This window comes from Ictidomys tridecemlineatus, chromosome 6 (genome assembly GCF_052094955.1).
Source record: "Ictidomys tridecemlineatus isolate mIctTri1 chromosome 6, mIctTri1.hap1, whole genome shotgun sequence".
Taxonomy (NCBI): Eukaryota; Metazoa; Chordata; class Mammalia; order Rodentia; family Sciuridae; genus Ictidomys; species Ictidomys tridecemlineatus.
In genome coordinates, this window is record NC_135482.1 from 15,508,361 (window position 1) to 15,532,299 (window position 23,939).

The following is a 23,939-nucleotide window of genomic DNA, read 5'->3' on the forward strand; positions in this document are numbered from 1 at the left end:
TTGAAGAATGAAAATGTTTCCACAGTGGAGTCTGTATAAGATCTCAGTTACACAAGGTGAACATCTCAGGTGGCAAATGAATCAAGCAAGAAGCTAGATGCCAGAAGCACTGGCTTCCCAGGGTTTGACTCTTCTCAGGAGTACTCCAGAAAAGCAGTGACAGATGTGGCTGGGAAGAAGATAGGTTTCTCAATGGCCAAAAGGAGGACATCTAATAAGAAAAACAATTGGGGGCTGGGAATGTGGCTCAAGCGGTAGCGCGTTTGCCTGGCATGCGGGCTGCGATGGGTTCCATCCTCAGCACTGCATACAAATAAAATAAAGATGTTGTGTCCGCCAAAAACTAAACAATAAATATTTAAAAATTGGAGTTATTTTACCCTGTTGGCAATGCTTTGGGTGTGTTCTATAAGAACTAAAGTCACACATATACCTGGCTATGAATGTAAGAGCGTACAGACACTTTAGAAAACTGTTCCACTGTTTCTTACATAGCAATCACACTTCTATGGGTTTACCCAAGAGACATGAAACTTTACATTCACCCAAAACCTATTACAAATGTTTATAGGGGCTTTATTCATAATCGCCCCAAACTAGAAAGAACTTAAGTGTCCTCAACTAGTGACAAGATAAACTTGGTATATACCTGCATAAAATGGGATTTCACTCAGTGGGTTAGGTTAAGGGGGGGATGCATTACTGTTATAATGTGAATGAAACTCAAATATGTATATGAAGTCTAAGAAACCACACTCAAATGATTTCATTTATCTGACATTTTGGAAAGGGTAAAACTATAGGGACAGAAAAAGGATCAGTGGTGATCAGGAGCTGAGAACAGGAGGAAGTGACTATCAGTGGGCATGAGGAACTCCTGGTGGGGGCTGGAACTCTCCTAGATCTTAACCTTTCAGTATCCATGTCTTCAACTTGTTTTCGCATTGCCTGACCTGCTTTGATGTCTAGTCTGTTCTTAGAAAGTCGAAATTCAACTTCAAACCATATTTAATTGTCTGCTATGAGCTGTTTGTCTAAGTACCAAGGCTATGATATTAATAGAACTGGTATGGCACTTTACTATTTCCAGGCAGTCTTCTAAATGTTTTACATAGATACTCCTTTAATCACATCTCACTGAAGTATTGATGATCATTACACCCATTTTGTATATCAGAAAACTGAGACCCAGAAGTTAACTAACTTTTTGAGTCTCACAGCCAAAAAAGGATAAAATAATAAACAGGAAATAATCTCTGCTCTCAAAGAATTCATAAGTGTTTTTTCAGCATTGGATAATATTACGTAATACACTAAATAAGCCAATACACCAACTAGGAAAGTAAATGGACAATAAAATACTAAAAGACACTCAACCAAACTAGTAATCATGGAAATACAAGCAAGATATCATTTTTCAGTCATCAACTTGGCAAAAAGAGTGTGACAATTTTCTATGTTAACAAGTGAGAAAATAGTTCCTCAAAAACACGAGAAGCAAATTTTATATTCTCCATTAATATTTAAGCTTAAAAATGATTCTGGTGCTTGAGAAAAATGCTACCACATGGGCTCAGGAAGGATGTACAGTATATTCTATGCTGTGACATTTGTAACAATGACATATTAAATGCTAAAATGTCCCTGTAAAGAAATGAACAAATAAATTCAGACATAGCTATGCTATGGAATATTGTACAGCAATTTTAAAGAATGAGCATATGTACTGACGGAAAGCTCATTATTTCATTTATATTATTTTTAAAAAAACTAAATAATCCTTTGCATGTACATTTCCATGTATATAAAATCTAGAGGTCTATAGAATGCTCACCAAAGTATACAGTAGTAATTTTTTTCTCTGAGTTGGGAGTCATGGTCAAAGGGGACCCAGTCTGTGATCTTTTCCTCTTCTTTTCTAAAAAGGATATTATGTGTATATGTTATATGTATACTTAAAATTAATGTTTAAATTGCTATGTCATTAAAATATTATAGATAAATGTTATGCACTGCAGTCCTGCCTCTCTGGTGGGGACTGGAGTCTGTCTCTGGACTCCAGCCCTTTGGACTTCTCCAGTTTCCTCAGTCTTTAAAATGTTCCCTGGTCACCAGCCTCATCCGGGAGTTCTCTCTAGTCCCCAGGTGCTCAGCAGCCCCCTTCTTGCCTCATCTGCTAATAATCCCTTGTATTAATGTCCTTCTATCAGAAAATCTTTTATTCTCCTCTGATAAAAAAGGGGGCTCAGGCGTAGCTCAGCAGAACAGTGTGCTTGGCTAACATGCACAGAGCCCAGATGTCATCCCCAGCACTGCAAAAAAAGGAGAAAAAAGTTGGCCAGCTATCCAAGGAAGTTGTTACCAATACCTTCTTTCCCTAATGATGCAATAGGGAAATAAAGTTGTATACTTTTGTCATTTATGGTGGCATCCTGAGCCTGGCTTGAAATAAATCTTGCACAGATTTATTTCCATGAGAAATGTAACTTGTTGCTTCTGACTATTAGGATGAGAGTTTGTTACACTAGGTAGCATCCTGTGAATACTGAAGGCTGGTTATTGAACTTTTTTTTTTTTTCACTTTCTCTGCTTAATTCCCAAAGGTAAGAGGTGTGCCTGCCCCAAGCTGGTTCACACCTCCACAGGGGTGTCTGAGGGGTCTGGTAACATGGAAGTGCAACACTGTCCTCATTCAGTGACTCCTGTGGTCTTCACAGTAAGATCCAAATTATTTGACACAGATGAAGCCCTCCATGATGCCTTTCTGTAGCTTATCAGCTGTGGCCACTCCCTGACTCCCAGGACTGGTCACCCTGTATCCCCTCATTCCCTCTGTGCCTGAAACTTCCCAAGGATGTCCTGTTAAGTCCTGTTATCCATCCCGCCCTCTCTCTCTCTCTCTCTCTTTTTTTTTTCCTTTTTTGGTACCAGGAATTGAACCCAGGGGTGCTTAACCACTGAGCCCTGTCCCTGGCTCCATTTTTAATTTTTTTTTTCATTTTTAAGAGAGTCTCTCTAAGTTGCTTAGGGCCTCACTAAGTTGCTGAAGCTGGCTTTGAACTTGTGATCCTCCTGTCCCCACCTCCCGAGATCCCCTCTCTTTTCTTGGCCAACTCCAAGATGAATCCTCTGAGATTCTGCTAAGGAATGCCCTTCTTGGGAAGTCCTTCCCCTCCCAACCCACACTGGTCTCCCACCCTGGTCCTCCTGTGTTACCAGTACATCTTTACTTGGGCATCTTCCCTGCTAATTGAAGAATCCCTGAGGACAGAGACCATTTTTTCCTTGTGTACTTAGCATAGGGGTCCCCAAAAGAAATACCCACAGAGGCCAAGTAAGACAAATGAGGCTGGGTGAAGGGAAAGACCAGGTCAAAGATCAAGTAGGCTACCATTGCTCATCTCTACCATGGGAATGTGAACCAGGATTAATAACCTGAGTTTTCAAGAATTCCAACCTGCTGATATGAAACCTCGTAAAAAACCCTAGAGCTCTTTTAAAAATGCTTTGAGGGCCAACGAGAACACTCCTCCTTCCACCCACCCCAGGCCACTGATGTGCAGTCTCTACCATGCCCCATGCCCAGAGCATGGCAAATCCTCCAAACATGCTAGTTGGACTGATCTTACATAGTCAGGCCCAGTAATGGTGCCTGTACACCAAATGCTCCACTAAGTGTTAGGCATCTTATTGTCTCAGAAAAATACACTTTGCTGTATTCTTTCGTGTAAAGATCTTTTGTGTAAATACTGCCAATTCTCACAATTCCTAATGTGTATACATTTGGCCTTATTTGACGCTCTGCTTAAGTGGTTCTGGCATGGACACATCTTCACAAAAGGGCTTCTGATCAGGGCAGACTCTTAGCACTGCACATTTGAGTTTTATAAGAAAGACTAGATACTGTCAGGTATTTTAATCTTTGGAGCATGGCCAGAGCCCACATTCCTCTGATTTCTAAGATATTCCACCAGAGAGCAGATTGTCTGGGAAGGCAATATTTGGGAGTTTCAAAAGCAAAACCTATGTTCCCTGCAAAAGGTTCCTATTGCAGATGTCATCTCTAGAAAACTCCAAGACACTAGGACTTGTCACCCAGATTTGGAAATGCTGTGTCATTTTGTGCCCCTTCCTCATTTTTGCCAAACAGAAGGCACCTACTATGAGAGCCCCTTAAACAACGGTGCTGTGTCCCACGTCAGGGCCACCACAGTGTTCTCTTAGAAGGGCTATAGAACTGTTTCCAACCACTAACCTGTCAAACTGTTGCCATGTTTTCTTTTTGCAAAATAAAAAGGGGTGGGAGAGCAAGTTGGACATGGTGGGATGTGTCTGTAGTCCCAGCTACTCAGGAGGCTGAGGCAGGAGGATTACTTGAGGTCAGGAGCAGGAGACCAGCCTGGGCAACATAGAGAGGACCTGTCTCTTGAAAAAGATGGGTGGACTTTCAACACAGGAGAGCCCCAGAAACTCATCCACTGAAGTAAGATGGGTCTGAATTTCAATGTTGTCTTATTCCTGATCAGCTCTGTTCTTAGGCAGCTTACGAACCTTCTCTGGGTCCTATGCTTTTTCATTTGTAAAAAGGATCACTCTGGGCATTAAAGACCTGTAATAAGCAGTCGATTGTTTTTGTGGTGGTGGTGCTGTGGACTGAGTACACACTAGGCAAGCACTCTACTACTGAGCTATACCCCCAGCCCAATAAAAAGTCTTTGACTTAGTGAAAACAGTTCAATATAGTGCCTGGCTCGTGGATCATTCCCAATGGAGCTACCCCTATCATCCTTCTTTGTTTTTTTTTTTTTAATTAGTCTTGTCCTACACACATTTATTCATTTTTAATTGGAGCTTTCCACACATAAAGGTGGAATTCACTGTGGTATATTTATACAACACGTAGTGTAATTTTGTCAAATTCATCTGACATTTCCTCCCTTCTCCCATCCCTCCTTCTTCCCCCTCAGTTTCCTATTCCACTAAATTTCCCTCTATCTTTATTTATTTTACTTTACTGTTTTTTTTTAATTACACATGACAGCAGAATCCATTTGGATAAAATTATATAAGCATGGGCTATATCTTACTCTAATTAGGACCCTATTCTTGTGGGTGGGCACATGATAAGGCTCCCTTAGGTGTTTTCATATGTAGACATAGGAAAATTATCTTAGATTTATTCTACTGTCTTTCCTATTCCTCTCCCCTCCCTTCCTTTCCTTCCCCTTTATCTAATCTACTGAATTTCTCTTCTTCTCCTTCCCCCCTTTATTGTGGTTTAGCTTCCACATATCAGTGAAAACATTTGACCTTTGGCCTTTTGGGATTGGCTTATATCACTTAGTTTGGTAATCTCCAGACCCACCCATTTACTGAAAAGTCTCATCATTCTTCTTTACCTAGGTATCATTTGTGGCGTTATGGCAAAAGCAATGGTTAACATTTATTGAGTCTTTCCAAGTGCCACACGATGCACTAATGCAATGCAGATTTTATCCCGTGGAATTCTCAGAACAACCTGAAGAGATAGGTACTATTATTATTCTGATTTTAACTGTTGAGGAAAACTGGGACCCCACTCAAGATTGCACAGCTGGAGTTAGGGGAAAACTAACCCACGCTGGAATAATAACTAGAGTTAAGACTCTCAGACCTGCCACTTGGTAGCTATTTGACTCCTGGCTGTCTTTTTTTTTTTTTTTTTCCCAGTTGTATATGGGCTCAATGCCTTTTATTTATTTATTTATTTTTGTGCTAGGATTGAACCTAGTGCCTCACACTTGCGAGGCAAGTGCTCTACCACTGTGCTACAACTCCAGCCCTCTGGCTATGTGTTAACACCTCTGTGCTTTAATTTCTTCATCTGTAAAAATGAGTCAGCCCTTGGGCAATCAAATACAGTGATATGTGTTAAATACCTGGCACATACTAGAGCTAGCTATCATTTCCTCTGCTTCTTCCTCCTCCAAATTCTCCAGGGTGGAATCTGTTGTTTGGTAAACACTCTCTTTGGAGAGTCCCAACACTCTCCAATTCTCCAGGGTGGAATCTATTGTTTCGTAAACACTCTCTTTAGTGTCCCCATGGGTCACCGGAGAGTTCACTAAAATGCAGCTTCCCTGGCCTGTGTATCTGGGGTGGGGGCCTAGAGTTCACATTTTAAATATATCTTTCCCATTGATGGTACCTCGTCAAAGCTCAGATCACACTTGGAGAAATTAGACTGAAAAACGTCCCTCTCCAGTCTTTAGAATCCTGCAAGTTTCTTATAAACGTAATTGACAGTCATAAAATCTGAAAATTTTCCCATGTTACAAACCCACGTTGGGGCTGAGCATATAAATTAGTGTTAGAATTTATGCTGCATGTATAAGGCCCTGGGTTCCCTCCCCAGCAGCCCCCATCCTCCCCAAAGAAAGAAAAAGAAACATTTTTATATCTTTAGCTTTGATGTTAAGTTCAGAAAGTGTTTGAATGAATACAGTATTTTCAAAGACACTGACATGATTTCTTTAAACATTCTTTCTCAGGGAGTATCAAATTTGGAATTGAACTTCAAATAGCCAGGTGACAGCTGAACAGCACATTACATAGACCTCAGCTCTATTCCTGTGGATAGACAGGAAACACAGGAACACACAGAAATTCTTGTGTTTCCCATGTTCTTGATTCCTGTGTGTTTTTAAAGTTGTATGTACATGTCTTTACATATCTGGCAATGGTAATGGTATAAAGTATAGCCAAAAATTTTGTAAGATGGCCAACATGTAGATCCTATTTCAAGTAGCAGCATTAATTATAGGATATGAAAGTAGGATATATATAGAACATTTTGATTTGGGAGGGGATACTGGGGATTGAACCCAGAGGCACTTTCCCACTGAGCACTTTCCCAGCTCTTTTTATTTTTTTTAATTTGAGACAGGGTCTTGCTGAGTTGCTAAGGCTGGCCTCAAACTTGTCATCCTCCTGCCTCAGCCTCCTAAGTTGCTGGGATTACAGGCATGCACCACTGTGAAGCCCATTTTAATTTTTTGAGAAGAGGAAATTCAATGCTCAGCTATGCATTATATGTAGGTGAATTTGCTGTTGCTACACAGTTAATCTGTTTGCAAGTATTTGTTAGACCCTAAAGCTTAATTCAACTTACTTGGGATATAAACTTTGGTTGACCCTGGAAAAGGACTTTTTTAAAAACTAAAACCATAATTGTTTAATTATCAGTTCAATTACAAAGAAGATGTGTCAGGCATCATTTTAAGTTCACAACTAAAAAGAGTTGTTATCCACACCTTTTAAAAAGTGGGAAATAAGGGACAATTAAGTGTCTTCATAATTGGATTGTCACAGTGAAGCATTACCCATTTTGGATGACTTTCCATATCATTAAAGAATCCCATTTAGTTTGAAAGGGCAAAAAAAAAAAATACATTCAAAAAATAATCCAAATAGTGCAGGACCCTATTTTAAAATGGAAGAAGATAAGGTGGAGTCCTGGGGAGCTTGGCCCTGTGCCAAGAAGGGAAGCGCTCAGAAGGTCATGGTGCTCGGATCACCATCTCCACGCCCAGGACCCTGCACCCAGCCTCCCTCACCTGAGGATGTTCACTGGGGCCATAGAATGGTACAAAATGAGGAATAATGAAACAGCATAGTCCTCATGTCAATGTGTGGCCTTAAGCATAGCAGAAAGCCTCCACTTTGGGAGACGTCTCAGAAGGTGTAATTGCTCAGAGAGATTCCTCCAAAGTCCACCCTCCAGCGTCACTCTTATCTGTGTGGTGTGCATACTTCCTGATAACCACTGCATTTGTGCATGTCAGTTTTTATCACAAAGAGCATAGAAGAGATGGGTAGTAATATTTCATTGTGATGATTTTATTTTTTTATTTTTTAAGAGATTTTTCTCATTTTTATTTTATTTATTTTATGTGGTGCTGAGGCTCGAACCCAGGGCCTCACATATGCGAGGCGAGCACTCTACCACTGAGCCACAACCCCAGCCCTTAATGGTTTTATTTTTAAGTGCATATGTGTGACCATGGGATGCACTTGACATTTCTTTCTTTTTTTTTTTTTGGTACCAGAAATTGAACCCAGGGGTGCTTTACCACTAAGCCACATCCCCAGTCTTTTGTTTTGTTTTGTTTTAATTTTTTTTAAAATGTGGATGGACCTTTCTTTCTTCCTTTCTTTCTTTCTTTTTCTCTTTCTTTCTTTTTTGGTGCTGGGGATTGAACCCAGGGCCTTGTGTTTGTGAGGCAAGCACTCTACCAACTGAGCCATATCCCCAGCCCTTATTCACTTATTTATATGTGGTGGTGAGAATCTAACCCAGTGCTTCATACATGCTAGGCAAGTGCTCTACCACTGAGCCACAACCTCAGCCCTTTTTTATATTTTATTAGAGACACGATCTTGCTGAATTGCTTAGGGTCTTGCTAAGTTGCTGAGGCTGGTTTTGAACTCAGGATCCTCCTGACTCGGCCTCCCTACCACTGGGATTACAGGCATGCGCCCCCTCACTTGGCCTGCACTTGACATTTCTAAGCCTCAGTTTCTTCATTCATAAAATGGTACAAAATGAGGAATAATGAAACAGCATAGATGTAAAGATTAAATAAAATGAAATGATATGGAGGCCTCTGTCCCTTTTCTGAAAACTTTGGGGCCAACTGTGATTAGAGTTCAGGATTATTCATATTTGGAAAGTTACTATAATATATAGATCATACCTTACATTAAATTCCCAGCAGGCTCTGGGGTGTTACCTGCAACATCAGTTTTTTTCTTGTGGCAAACATATGACTATTCCTATAGTCTTTATAAATGTTATTAATGACTATAAATGGTGTATGTCAATCCAGGTCTGATTTGAAGTCAAATGAGTTTGTGCCAAACTTAGAAGAAATCTGTAAGGACTATAAAGAGAATTGCATTAGATCAAACCAGGTTGTAAGGCCAAATGAGTTTGGGGCACTTACCAAGAAAAAATATGGAACACATTTTATGAACATCACAGTTTGTGGATATTTTATTGTATCTCTCAACTCCCCAAATGCATTGAATTCTAGACTATTTGAAAAAATATAAAACACAGTCTGAAATAGAACAAGAGCTTTAAAAAAGTTAGAAATCTTTGACTTAAACATTAGGAAATCTGTGCCACACAGTGCAATAGGTTTATTGCATATTACATCCTTTACTTCAATCAAGATTGTACGAGGTTGGTATTATTACACTTAAGAGGAGAAAGGTAGTTACTTGAATACAGCCAAGGGGTGGCACTGAGTTTTGACCTCAAGAACCCTAGCTCTAGGGCTATGCTTTTGACCCCTATGTTCTACTAGATATTGGCCTTTTTGAGAGGTCAGAGGTGAGTCCAGTTCTTATTCCTACATTTTAGGGACACCTTTCCCAGAGTTAAATTCCTTTTAACTATGACAAACTTATTTGTTTACCCCTGGTTCATTTCACTAAGAAGCTGAGGTTGCTTATAAGAATACATGCAATCCCAGTGATTAAAATGAATAATCATGGGAATTGGAACAAGAGAAAATGCGCGAGATTTAGGTGTGGAAGTATTTTTACTCTCATGTACATGTATGGTAGTCTGGGTTCAATGTTATACATCAATAAAAATTTTACTTTATAGACCTTGGAGTCTGTCACAGTTCCCAGGTCATCTTGCAAGACTGCAGATATCCAATATCCCCTATCCACGTTGACATCTGCCATCACTGAATTTGCTTCACAGGTTTTTTTCAAAAACAAGCTGAAGTTGGCACTTATTGGCCAGAGCCTTTTTGGACAGGAAGTCTACAGTCACCTCCGGCAAGAGGGCCACCGAGTAGTGGGGGTGTTCACAGTTCCAGACAAGGATGGCAAAGCTGATCCACTGGGTGAGTGCTCTTGGGGTGCATGGATCAAGAACTCTCCCATCCGGGCTGGCGATCAGAGCTGGTACAGCAGCTCCGCATTGCTCACAATGTGCATGCCCTCTACTTGTTATTTAGCCATGACCTTGGCAGGGCTTCGATCTCATGGGCCAAGGAAGCTGCCTCAGCCCCAAGTAAGTTTGCATTCCAGCAAGCAAGAAAGGCAAGAGGGGAAGCTGAGGTTAAACTTTTATTATGGGCATAATCCAGAGGTTGCATTTGATTGTATTTTCAGAGGAGACAGAGAAACAGAGATTTTATTGGGGGGTGTATATATGTTCAAGTCAGCTAAGGGAATCCATTGCTAAAGGATGAATGGGGGACTAGCACTCTCTGTCGTGTTCATGGGTTTCAGAACGGCAAGCATTTGACTTTCAGGCCTCATTTTAGAAGGGGTCCTGGGAAATGAACTCTCCTTGGTGACTGGACCCAGGGTGACTAGCCCATTTTCTGTTGGCCATGACCGTTTGAACTCAACACATAACTCAGAAGAAGGAAAAATAGCAATCTGGTTTTTATAGGGTACCCTGGGAGATGGTACAGCCTGTGTTTTATCAGCATATGTTCTAGAGTCAGGGGAGTAATGCAAACTCTGCCACTTACTGTGTGACCTCAGGCAAGTTGCTTAGTCTTCTTTCAGTTCAATGGCTGCTGTGGGGGTTAAAAGAGATAATGTACATCAAGTGCTCAGCAGTACATCAGGATCCTAATAAGCAATCAATAATGACAGTAGCTAATCATTCTTGTCAGGTTAGTTGATTGGGGAAGCCCAAAACAGATCTGGGACAGCCAGAAACCAAAATAGGAGATGGACACCTTGGTGCCTCCATCCGGTCTCTGGAGTATATTATTTACAATGCACATTCACAATGAAGATCTCTCTCCTCTACCCCATTTCTCTTTCTCATATAATCTTTCACATTTTTCTTCCATTATCACACTTCTAACCACCATCTGTCCATTTTCCTGTCATCTGACATGTGAATTATGTTCTTGAACATTTTATGAGCGTCACAGTTTGTGGATATTTTATTGTATCTCTCAACTCCCCAAATGCATTGAGGAAGGCCTCACCTTAGTGGCCAGAGTCCTTCAGGACCTCCTTAGGTTTTAGAACTTGAGTTTTGTGCTAGAGTCATCATCTCCCCCCATCAATCTATCCTAGTCAATGAATTTAAATGATTGGATAGGGAAAAAGGGAAAAAGCACACAAAAATGCAGACAAAATGATTTAGTTAAGGTTTCTGGAAAGATTTGGAACATATATACACACATATATGTATATACACACTTACATATACTCTATTATAGAATATGTAATAGTATACATAGAATATGTATTTTATCTGTTTATATATATATTATCAACTGTGGATGCATAAAAATATATAGTTGTATATTAATGTACCATAATATACTAACACATTAATGTATTAGTAGATAGTATATTATATAATATGTCAAAGTATTTATTAATAGGTAATAATATTACTATAAAATATTTATATGTGATATTTAGGTGATTATACATACTTAAATCAATATGTACACTTAAGATGTACGATACTTGGTAAAAATGACATTTTATTGTGAAAAAAAACAGGCTTGCCTTGTCTGTCCTTTGGAGGGCAAATTCATTTTCACAGGGAGTTAGGATGAGTCATTGTCTGGGAAGGGACGATGCTTGGATGGAGACTTTGATCTGTTCAGTCTTGGCTAGATCCTTACCAAGTGCTGAGTAGGTCCCCTCCATTTTTAGCCCCTCTCCTTTTTGCAGTGGGCAAAGGTGCAACATATGCAGCCAAGGAGAGAAATGAAGAATGTCCACATGCTTCTGCTCTTTTCAATGCTTATTCACTCAAATCACTCCATACAATTTCACTTGATTGGTTATTAATCAAGAAATTGACAATCCTTAATGCTGGGCACTGCAATAGACATAATCAATTAAAGCAAAGAATTCTAAGTTAACTCTAAGCACTGCAAACACACTTAATCATGACAGACGTATTACAGACATCCCCTCTGCATGCTAAGCTCAAGTGCCAGATCTAAAGTCTTAAGGCTTAGGTCTTAAGTCCAGCAGATGCACACTCACTCAGACTGCAGTGATCACATCAGCAACCAGTGGAGGCTTCTCCTGGTGTGGAGTGGACAGCTAGCGGAGGAGGTGGTCATGAGGAGGTGTCGCCGATCTCACTAGAGTCAAGAGGCTGCTGTAGAATTTGAGAGCAGTCAGGACGATGCAGAGGATCAGACAGGTGATGAGAAGAGTTGGGATGTCAGTCCAGGTCCTCATCAGGCTCTCCAGCAAGTGGGCATCAGTGTCAGCTGGCTGAATGTCTGTCCTTTTACTCTATCATTTATACTAAGTTTTGGAGGTTCTGCTCACCCTTTGAGTCCCTATCAGCTGTTACCAGGTTTCTTAGAGATGTTTTACATTTCAGAGCCAAGCCATTTGGTTTGGTGGCTTCCACCCTGATTTTACACTCTGATCCTTTTCAGGGTTAAAGCAAGTGATGTGTTTATACTAAGTGACTTCACTCTGACTCTTGTCAGGGTTGTGAAAGTGACTTGTTTATACCAAGAGGTTTGTTTATGATGTGTTTACCAGGCTATGCCTGATGATGTATTGGAGGGCTCTATAGGCTTGTGCCTGGGGAGGATGCAGGTTTTTAAAATGGAGTTGCTTAGGCTAAGGCCTAAGGCCATCCCTACACTCCTCCACTCACTTATCCATTTGGTGAACCCGGGAGAAGGAACTAGACTAGTGCAGCTCACCAGCTGTAACCCTTCACCTATTGGTGTCTACCTGTTCAGCAGGGAGAATGTGTTGGGCTCTACAGTTTGTCTTGTATGGGGAGGGGGAGACCCAGGTTTTCCAATGTTCCAAAATTCGAGCATGTTTAATTTGGGAGTGACATACTGGCACGTGGCTCCAAACCTAACACTATTACATTTCTTCTGGAGTCAGGGGATTTATGCAGACTCTTCTACTTACTGTGTATAACTTTTCTAAAAAGAAAAAAACTTCCATTAAAATTTCAAAATATTATCTAATCACAAGCTCTTTTTTTGAACTATGTTTTTTGTTATATTATTATATTATTTTATTTATTCTGTGATGCTGAGGATTGAACCCAGTGCCTCATAAGTTCTAGGCAAATGCTCTACCACTGAGCCACAACCCCTAGGCTCAAGCTTTTGGGTTCAAACATATTATGCCTTCAATAGATAAATGTCACACTAGAAAAATAAATGATGCTATGATATATGTCAAATTCTGATCACCGTTTAAATGGTTGTTCACCATGGTTTATTTGTACATGTTTCATGAAATGTAAAATTGCAATGTATGAGTTGAGAGCAATATAAAACTTGGCTAACTTTTAAAAAATGAAAATATTTTCTTTTCATGCTCAGCTTTGGCTGCAGAGAAAGATGGGACACCTGTGTTCAAGTTTCCTAGATGGAGGGTCAAGGGCAAGACCATCAAGGAGGTGGTGGAGGCCTACAGATCTGTGGGTGCCGAGCTGAACGTGCTTCCCTTTTGCACGCAGTTCATCCCCATGGATGTCATTGATCACCCCAAGCACGGTTCCATCATTTACCACCCGTCCATCCTGCCCAGGCACAGAGGAGCTTCTGCCATCAACTGGTGAGGTTTTCAAAAATAACAGATGCTGGGCCTATTTTCATTGCCTATGGTCTGTTTTTTTTTTTTTTTTAACCTAGGTGATCAATAAACCAGGTATGCTTGAACAATTGTGAGGTCCTGAGCAGTTGCTTCTAGTACATGAACTCCCCCTGAGATCTTGACATACTGCACGAACCAGGACAGCATATCCTACAAGAATAGTCAGTGGGAACTATTCCAATGACTGTAACTAGGCAAACAGAAGTTCTGGGGTCAGATTATATTGGTTTATGCTGGACTGTTTTGTTTTGTTTTGTTTTGTTTTTGTTTTTGTTTTTGTGATACTGGGAATTGAACCCAGGGCCTCATATATGTTAGGCAAGTGCTTTCCCACTGAGCTACATTCCTGGACCTTATGCTAGAATTCTTTATCAAAGGGCTTCCTTGAGTTTTCACTGTGAACTTTAATTTTGCATTATACTCTCTGAGAGGGAATCTGAGTATAATGTTCCACCAAAAAAACTTGACCACAATTTTTTTTTTTTGCATAGAATGTTAAACACATTCCAGAAAATGCTGTATTACCTAAAATTATCTTCTTCATTGTCCATGTTCACCCATTTGACTCTAAGCTTCTTGAGGGAAGGACTTTGTGTAATGTTTTTATGGCTATTTTAAGAACAGTGCCTGATACACTATAAGTACTCAATACCACAGTTCCATGGTGCTGTGGGTTGATGGGCTTTTCCCACATTTTTTGGCCTTCTTTCCTTTGCCTGCACATCTTCTTGATATCTCTCAGTGTCAAAATTACTAAATAGGTAGAAAATCTACACTTGGTTTAACTGTGATGAAAAAATTTCATTGTATTTAAAGTTTAATTATGTGAATTGATTTATTTTTTGCTTTTATAAATAATCCTTTCATTGCATTTAAATTTGCACTTTTTAAATTTCACATTGTTTTCACGTGCAGAATCATTGAGTCAAAGCATATAAGTATTTTCAAAACTCTTAATAACATAATACCAATTAATTCCTCAATAATTCTGAAAAGAATGATTTATTGGTGAAAGTCTTGAACAGTAGATCAGGGAAGTAAAAACAATTTAGACTGTAGGCTTTGCTTACTTACTACTTCATTCTTTCTCTGTGTTAATCTATTCTCTGATGTGTAATTATAGGTATTTGTCCACATATCCAGCCTATTGTTTATGTTATAAGCTCCTCTAAGACCAAGCAAAGCTTTCCTCTTAGGGTAAATTTTACAGAGCACAAAATACCAATAGTTGTATTAATCAACTGACCTTTACTACAATTTATGTAGACAATCAAGAGCTAATTCTAATCCTAAGTGACATTTATACCTCAATTATAGAACCCAAATTAATAGCTCTCCTGTCCACATTGCACGGAGTATTTTTTCCCCCTTCCATTTCTTTTCTAGGACAAGGTCAAGTGCAATGTAGGAATTGGACCTCAGTGTACAAGTGACTTAGTCCTAAAGTAGAAAACTGACACTTGGGAGTCAATGAGTGGTAGTAATGATGGACTCAGAAGCCTTTTGAATTTATTACAAGTCATTACCATATATTGACAATAGGATGCATAAAATGGCAGTACCATCAGTGTCACTTTTTATAAGCTCTGACATCTCCCATCTCTACTGTTAATTTCTTAATAAGGTCACTTCATTCACTGTCTGCTTTTCCATTGTAACTACCTTGTCCTTTAATATCACTAAATCTTTAATGTTATAGTCAAGCAACATTTTAAGTTGAAACTCTTCTTTTCACAGGACTCTAATTATGGGAGATAAGAAAGCTGGGTTTTCTGTTTTCTGGGCTGATGATGGTTTAGATACAGGACCCATCCTCCTTCAGAGATCATGTGATGTTGAACCCAATGACACAGTGGATGCACTTTACAATCGATTCCTCTTTCCTGAAGGCATCAAGGCCATGGTCAGTATGTCTGTGCCATCAAGAAGAATTTAGGAAACCTTTAAGTTTTGGAGAACTTTTTTTCTTGTATTAAGAATTTGCCATGTGATTTTCACTAAAAATATGAAACCTAAAAACAAAATTATATTTCATATTTATAGTGGAAATTTGAATTTAAATTTTTTTGTCTATGATGCTGACTTGTTCCTGCGAGCAGTGATTACATGAATGAAACAGCAATTAAACTGCTCCACTATTTTTTGACAAATAATACTTGAATTTCCAATCCTGATTATAACGACTAATTGTAAAGAAGCATACAGAATCTTAAAAGTTTTGCTGTATAATTTGGATTTCTGTGTTAGTCAGTTTTCCATTTCTGTGACAAAATACCTGAGATAAAAAACTTTAAAAAAGAAAATATTTATTTTCAATCACAGTTTTGGAGGTTTCAATTCATGGTGGTTTGGCACAACATCATGGTGGGGAGCTTGGAGGAACAAAGCAGCTGCTTTGTGCAGCCAGGAAGCAGAAAGAGGAAGGAAGCAGTGTCCCAATATATCCTACAAGGACACATCCCCAATTGTCCATTTCCTCCCACTAAAAAACCCTGCCTCCTAAAATGTCCATCACCTCCCAACAGTGCCATCAGCAGGGGACTGAGCCTTCAACACAGGAACCTTTGGGGGACATTTAAGATCCAAGGCATAACAACCTCCTTTAAATGTATTTCGAGTTAGTCTGTATAAAAGGGGGAATTTAGGGTTACCTTATTTATTCAGATGTTCTCTGGGTAAAAACCCAATGCCTGTATATCATGAAATAAAAATATGAGCTGGCAAAACCATTGAGAGAATGAGCAAATAATTTTCATTTCATTCAATTTTTCCAGAGTTTCGTAGTAGAAGTAGCAAGATTATATAAAGTAGTAGCCACTGATTTAGGAGGAAGGGGAGCAATGCTTCATATGTATCACCTAATGTAGGGCTTTGGCATCAGAAAGACCTGTTTTCAAATTCACATTCTACCACTTGTAGAATGACACTGTTGTATGACAATAAGCAAGTCACTATAACCTCTTTAGTCTTGATCCCCTCATTGATAAAATGTGGATAACACTGCCTGACTCATAGGATTGATGTGAAAATTAAATAACATTCTCTGTATAAAGTACCTGGCACATAGCAGGTGTTCAGAGGTGATAATTACGATCAAATAGTATTATGTGTGTTCAGGTGACATTTGCACAAGCCCAGATACTGTATCTGAGGTGCCATAAACTTGGCTCTGTTCCCAGATGGCTTCCTCCATGTGTTCTTGGGAAGGTTGTTCAGCAGCTGTGAATCCTTAGAGAGAGAGAGATCTGAGAACATGGGCATATATAGGTCTCGAGTGAAGGGGCGCGCTCTCAACTCAAGGCAAATATAAAAATGCCAAAGGGAGAATGCAAGACACATTCCAAAGGCAATCACACTCATGGACAGATTTAACTTTTTAAATTCCAGGTAGAGTAAGCTAGAAAGCAAGTTGAATTCATGGATTACATGAATTCATTTATCACATTTTCTAGAATCATCCTGATGAGTACAATAACCCACAATGACTTACTCTATAATTATATTCCTGAAATACATTGAATCACCAAGGAGGGAACTGAAGCTTGTTTAAACAGGAGTCTTTGTGTGTGTGTGTGTGTGTGTGTGTGTGTGTGTGTGTGTGTGAGAGAGAGAGAAAGAGAGAGAGAGAAAGTTGGGACTTGAACCCAGGACTTTCCATGTGCTAGCACATAATGGACCACTGGCTATACCTTCAGCTCCAGACAGGAGTAATTTTCTTTATTAATTATTTTTAGTTGTCAATGGACCTTTATTTTTACTTATTGAAATGTGGTGCCGAGAATCAAAACCAATGCCTCACACATGCTAGGCAAGCTCTCTACCACTGAGCCACAACCCAGCCCCGGGAGTCATTTCTGAGTGCAGGCTTGGTAACTGGCAATGGACACACCTGAATGCAAATCCCACTTCTGACACCTAGAAGCCATCTCTGTGCTGTTTAGCTAGTTATTCAGCTCTGCCTTGAACCACAATTTCCTCACCCATAAAACAGGAATAACAATATCCATTTTGTGGAATTTGCGTGATGTTTGCAAAGGATGTTTTACATGCAGTCATGCCCATTTGATGTGCTTGGCACAATAGATGAATCTGAAGAAATAGCAGTTATCATCACAGCCGGACTCTCTCTGAACAGATACGATTCTGTGATTCTGTTCTGCACAGACTTCAGTTAAACAGACCACGCTGTTGTGGATCACTGGACTGTAACACAGCTGATGTTTCTGGCTTTAGGTAGAAGCTGTCCAACTCATAGCAGACGGAAAAGCGCCTCGAGTTCTTCAGCCAAAGGAGGGGGCAACATATGAAGGCATCCAAAAAAAGGAAAATGCTGAGGTACTTAGATCAGCTTGAGAATCCATCTCAAAGTTCCTGGCCCTCTCCCTTTGGAAGTTCCCAGGGTACTATTTCCTGGCAAAAAGGTAGACCTTGGAGCCAGCCCATCCCAATCTTACCAGCGACGGGGAGAAATGTTCCTGTTGCCTGTGAGACTCACAGGCTGTGTTTGTGCTTCCTCAGATTTCTTGGGATCAGTCTGCTGAAGTTTTACATAACTGGATTCGAGGTCATGATAAAGTCCCTGGAGCCTGGTCGGAGATAAATGGACAGGTATGTTCTGGACTCTATTGTCCCTCATAACCTTCATCAGAGGTACTACAAAGAAGTCCGGGCTTCCCCTGGTTCTTCCCTTGGGCATGAGCCGATCCGTGATTTCTCTTTATTCAGTGTGTAGTTGGCATTTATTGTAGGCACAGCCCCTGCTCCTCGGGAGGCTGCGGTTTTGTGGAGAAAGCAGAGACGTGAATAAACACAGATGCTGCTGTCAGATAAATGCTGTGGCTGAGACTCAGACTCCAGTATGTTGGGAAGTGCTTCCTTGAAAAGCTGGTTGCTTTGCTAGAACTTGGACATGAGTTAACCAGGGAGAGAGCAAGACAAAGAGATGAGGTCCCAGAGGCCGAGGAGTCCACCTCCTTTAACAGGAAGATCTGTACAATGGGATGAATAACACTGCCTCCCTGTAGGTTATGAGGTCTTGTGAAGATTACACGAGTCAATACATGTTAGTTCATGTAAGCACTCAGTCCCTGGTACAGAGTAGTCAGTCAATGTTATTTTAGCTCAGGAAATGCCAGCCAATAGTCACAGACTCATAATAACCAATCAGTTAGAGTCAGAGTTGCTCTTGGCTGCAGTCTGGATCTAGCCTTATTTCCATGAACTGAGCCCAAAGCACCCTGTACTTCCCATCACTTCCTGCCCTGCACTGTGGGAGTCTGTCTGTCCGTCCCCTCCCTGACACCCTCCCCCAGCATCTGCAACCCCTACCTTCAGGCTACAGAGGCTCGTCTTTGTATCAATTTCAATACATGGTGAATGCTTACTTGTGTCACCTGGATGTGGGGCAAGTTTTAAACTGTTCAACTGTGGGGTGTGTGTGTGTGTGTGTGTGTGTGTGTGTGTGTGTTAGTTACCCCGGGATAGAACCCAGAGGTGCTCTACCACTGGGCTACATCCCCAGCCCTTTTTATTTTATTTTGAGACAGGCCCTGGCTAAGTTGCTGAGGTTGTCCTCGAACTTGCAATCTTCCTGCCTCAGCCTCCCATGTCTCTGGAATTACAGGCCTGTGCCCCCACACCTAGTTTATGCAGAATGTTTTCTTGCTTGGTGCCAATTTATATTGATGCTTGATACAGTCTCTCACATATATTACAGATACAAAATATATCATGTAATTATGTCTCACTTTTATTATAGATGATAATTCAAACTCCAGCATTTCTGCAAAGAGCAATGCTTGCACACACCCCTGTGAATGCCTTTTACTTCCTGATTTTACAGTCTGATTTTGATCTCTTTCTTAGATGGTCACTTTCTATGGCTCATCATTACTGAGTAGCTCTGTGCCTCCCGGAGAACCGCTGGAAATTAAAGGTGCCAAGAAGCCTGGCCTTGTTACCAAAAATGGACTTGTTCTTTTTGGTAACGATGGAAAAGCTGTGAGTGTTCAGCATGGTCACCTGGGAAATATCAGTTTCCTTCTCTAACCCTAGCTGTAAAGGGAATCACTTTTACAGGGTCGTCTGGCTTTGCACTGGGTGTGGGAAGCTCAGGATATCTGAACCATTCTCCTCTGGTGAGGAGCTGCCTCTCTGTGCCCCCATGAAGACAGGCTCTTCAGGATGAACCTGCCCCAGAACCTGCAGTCTGTTTTGTGATACAGGAGAAGACTTTGGACCCTAAGAGCCAGGGGTTTGAACTCCTGTTCTACCGCTCTCTGGACTTGGGCGAGATGGGTCACCCCTCCACAACTCACGTTCTTCTTCTAGAAAGCAGAGGGGAATCCACCTGTTTGCCTCCCACTGCCCACATCCGGGAAGATCCATCAAGATGCATGTGGCCCTCTCCTGATGTACACTGCCATTGCTCACTAGCCAGGCACCACCCACCCTGCCATGCTCAGAAGCGTGGCTCTAGGCCTCAGTGTGCTCTTGGGCAGCTTCCCAATGAACAGTGTGAAAGGGAATTTGTAGCGTAAAGACATTTCCCAGTTACTGGGGACAAATCATTTGTTAAGATGGTAGACTTTAGGGCTGGGATTGTGGCTCAGTGGTAGAGTGCTTGCATAGCACAAGCGAGGCCCTGGGTTCGATCCTCAGCACACATAAAAATAAAATAAAGATATTGTGTCCAACTACAACTAAACAAAAATTTTTATAAAGATGGTAGACTTTAGCATCTAGCTAGTTCCAGGTCCTAATGACAGCTCTGTTACTTACTATCTGAGTGGCACTGGGCCAATGAATCAACCATATTGAGCCTCCATTTCTGCATCATAATAATAGCATCTGCCTCCATTAGGATTTCTGAGATTAAATAAGATATTTCAGCTCATATACACTGTGCAAGAAAACAGAGCGAGGGTTCACACAAGGATAGCCGCAGACTTGTAGTTAGTGGCAGTGTCCCTTGTTGCTATAGTAGATTCAGTCCAATACCTACAGCTAAATGTCCATTTTTCCTGGTCTTCCTATCCATTTTGAGATGTATCTGCTCTAGACTTGAGTTTATCCTTCCTGATGCAACCATTAAAGTGCCTTATCAATTCTTTTGCACATGTGGAGAGTATTTATTTTAAATACATTTTTGTTTTTATCAAACAGACTGGTCTTTATTACCATATAATAAATTAGATTCCACCACGCTCACTTTTGGACCATCTCAATCTTCAATTTTTATGTTGCTTTGCTGCTATTTTAGCTGATGGTGAAAAGCTTGCAGTTTGAAGATGGAAAAATGATTCCTGCCTCCCAATACTTTTCAAGGGGTGAGACATCAGTGGTAGAACTTACGGCTGAAGAGATGAAGGTGGCAGAGACCATCAAGGTGAGCATGTGATGTCCTTCCGATTACTCTTACCTTGGAAAGATGTAGCATATTCATAACTGGTATCATTGTCCTCCAAGTTGTGGGGTTGAACGTTTATTTCCTATTTTTATATATAAGTTGCAATAGGAAATTGACTCCAAAATTAATATGCTTGAACGTAGTGTATGCAAATTTTCAAGGCAGTTTTAGGTTGGCTTGGAGGGCAGGGGTGAAGCTGGGGCAAAGGCGGGGAGTGGAGCCCCAGCCCCCAGAGTTTTTTCAAGGTCATTTCTATTACCTGCAGCCAGAAGGGTGATAAAGCACAGTCCTGCATGGAGCAGGTTTTCCATGGCCAAGACCAGGGTGTGTGGGTCACTTGCACTCACATTCTATGGCTGCATCTCACTGAAGGGATGCTGGGAAATGTCGTCGAGCTGTAATGCAAGATGAAGAGGAGACAGGCTGTAAGAGCTGGCCTGTCTCTGCTACATGGTTCTACATGTGTCCCACTGGCAAAGGTTTCCCTTTCTGTGCAGGTCATCTGGGCTGGAATTTTAAGCAACATCCCTGTTATTGAAAACTCCACCGACTTCTTTAAATCTGGAGCAAGATCAATGGACGTTGTGAGGTAGAACCACCCCTGCTAACGCACAGGCCTCCATGAGGGATTCTGACTTTGACTTTGAAAATCGAGTCCCAGTCCTTAGTTCTGGATGTCATCACCCTTTTCAGACCTGTCAATTGCATATCTCTTCATTTTCTTGTCGTGGTTTCCAGGACAGACACATATATCTATATCTTTACGTCTCTTTGTGGCTAACCAGAGTTGTTTTCTTTTTTTTTTTAATATTTATTTTTTAGTTTTAGGTGGACACCATATCTTTATTTTTATGTGGTGCTGAGGATCGAACCCAGTGCCTCATGCATGCTAGGCGAGCGCCCTACCACTGAGCCGCAGCCCCAGCCCCAGCCCCCAGAGTTGTTTTCATCCCTCCTTTGTACCTAGACAACCAATCCTTCTAATTGTCTGATTTTCCTCCAGCATGACATTGCAGTTGAGCTCTGGGTGAGAATGCTAAGCGGGGATTTTTCTATGCAGCCTGACCCAGAAGGACACCCGACATTGATTACACTTGCCCCCAAATCATTTTCTCACATCCCCCCAAATTACCCAAGTAGAAAGATCTAGAATGAGGGTTATCGGGCTGCCATTAGTCAGAGTGTCTCTACACAGGTTTACAGTGAGCTAAAGGGCTGGAGTCACAGCCTCGCTGTGGTAATGCAAGTGCCAGGATCCTCGTGGTCTTAGCAGAGGCTTTTCTTCCCTGAGTAACTGGGATAATGAGAGGCTGCTAACTAACCAGGGCCGGGCCGTCCTTTGATGGTGGGAGCAGAGAACAGAAGCTAAGGGTGTTTTGATCTCAGGCACACTGTGGTCATTCACTAACTAAACAGGTAAAAAACTGTCCTCCTCATGATATGGTCCTTTGTATCCACAAAGCATTATTCTACCGTCCCATCCCCCAGCTCTGGTACCGGAGCAGAACCCAGGAGGCTTAACTGCTAAGCCATATCCCCAGCGTCCCCACCTTTGTGTGTGTGTGTGTGTGTGTGTGTGTGTGTGTGTGTATGACAGGGTTTCCCTAAATTGCTGAGGCTGGCTTTGAACTTGGAATCCTCCTGCCTTAGCCTCCCAGTTGTGGGGATTATAGGTGTGCACCACTGTGCCCAGCTCCAAAGCATTTATTCTTGAATATTCTATTTATTAATTTATTCCCTTATTAATTTATTCCCTTATTAATTTAACAAAACTGATTGAATACTTACTACATATCAGGACAGTTGGGGATAAAGGTGCAAACTAGACCAAGTCCCTTCATTCATGGAGCATTGATTCCTGAAACCAAAAATAATCATTTCAAGAGCATAAAGCATTATCAGAAGTCAAGAGTTTTGGTTCCTCAAATTATAGATTTCTCAGCAATGATTTATAAATTTCTAGAAACTTCTAACTAGCTTAATAAAGATTTCAATAGTGTATTCTTAATACTATTTTTTTTTTTTACTATCTAGATGCCTGCAGGAATTATTCATTTCCTGTTTGAGTGCCTGACTTACCACAATGATCTGATATTAACATCTTGATAACATCATCTGATATCATTACATTGAAAGCCAAGGCACCTCATTTCTTAGAGAATCAATAATTGAACAAGAACTCTGCTGGCTTTCTACACTTAACCCAGTACACCATTACCATCCAAGAGCTGTTAGGGAACAGCTGGGATTCAACAAATTAGCCGGAAATCAAAGGATCGAAGAGGGGCTTCAACAAAATCATATTGACCTACCATGTGGTTCTAAGCTAGTCCCTATGTTAAACATGTAATACGAATAAATGACTGTTTTGCTCTTGTGCATAGTCTAGATAAACTGTTCTATAATATTGATTTTCATTTCTCATGGTCTTTATAGTTGGAGAATTGCCTTTTTTTCTTACTTATTCTTTGAATTCATTTGAAAGGAAAGTTAACGGACTTTAAGTGAATAAAGTCAATCATGGGTAAAGTTAAAAAAAAAATGTCACTGTCCTTTAAGACAAATTTTTAATTTTCTTGCCCCTAGTCTTAGCAACCTCTGTGATTATTATCACAAAAGATCTCCTAGGACAGGAGTAGGCATAATACAGAAGTGTCACTTCAAAACAATTGACAGACCAGGTGTGGTAAAGAACGCCTGTTATCCCAGCAGCTCAGGAGGCTGAGGCAGGAGGAGTGCAAGTTCAAGGCCAGCTCAGCAACTTAGTGAGGCCCTAAGCAACTTAGCAGGACCCTGTCTCAAAAAATAAAATGTGAAAAGGGCTGGGAATGTAGCTCAGTGGATAATCACCCCTGGGTTCCATCTCCAGTACCCAAAATAATAATCATAAAATAAA

The 23,939-nt window shown here is 40.7% G+C and overlaps 1 protein-coding gene and 1 long non-coding RNA gene across 2 annotated transcripts in view; one reads left to right on the forward strand and one right to left on the reverse strand.

Moving 5' to 3' along the window:
• Positions 1–23,939, forward strand: part of Aldh1l2 (aldehyde dehydrogenase 1 family member L2) — a 51,991-nt gene that overhangs the window by 1,382 nt on the left and 26,670 nt on the right. Inside the window, exons 2-9 of the mRNA XM_005322337.5 lie at positions 9,758–9,902; positions 13,362–13,596; positions 15,373–15,538; positions 17,869–17,970; positions 18,154–18,243; positions 19,501–19,635; positions 20,897–21,022; positions 21,541–21,632. Of these exons, the coding sequence (XP_005322394.2) occupies positions 9,758–9,902; positions 13,362–13,596; positions 15,373–15,538; positions 17,869–17,970; positions 18,154–18,243; positions 19,501–19,635; positions 20,897–21,022; positions 21,541–21,632 (1,091 nt within the window). The remainder of the gene's footprint in view (positions 1–9,757; positions 9,903–13,361; positions 13,597–15,372; positions 15,539–17,868; positions 17,971–18,153; positions 18,244–19,500; positions 19,636–20,896; positions 21,023–21,540; positions 21,633–23,939) is intronic.
• Positions 15,111–23,034, reverse strand: LOC144378552 (uncharacterized). The gene is made up of 2 exons (XR_013440328.1): positions 22,832–23,034; positions 15,111–21,438 (listed from the first exon to the last, which is right to left on the reverse strand). It is a non-coding gene; the product is annotated as an uncharacterized LOC144378552 (long non-coding RNA).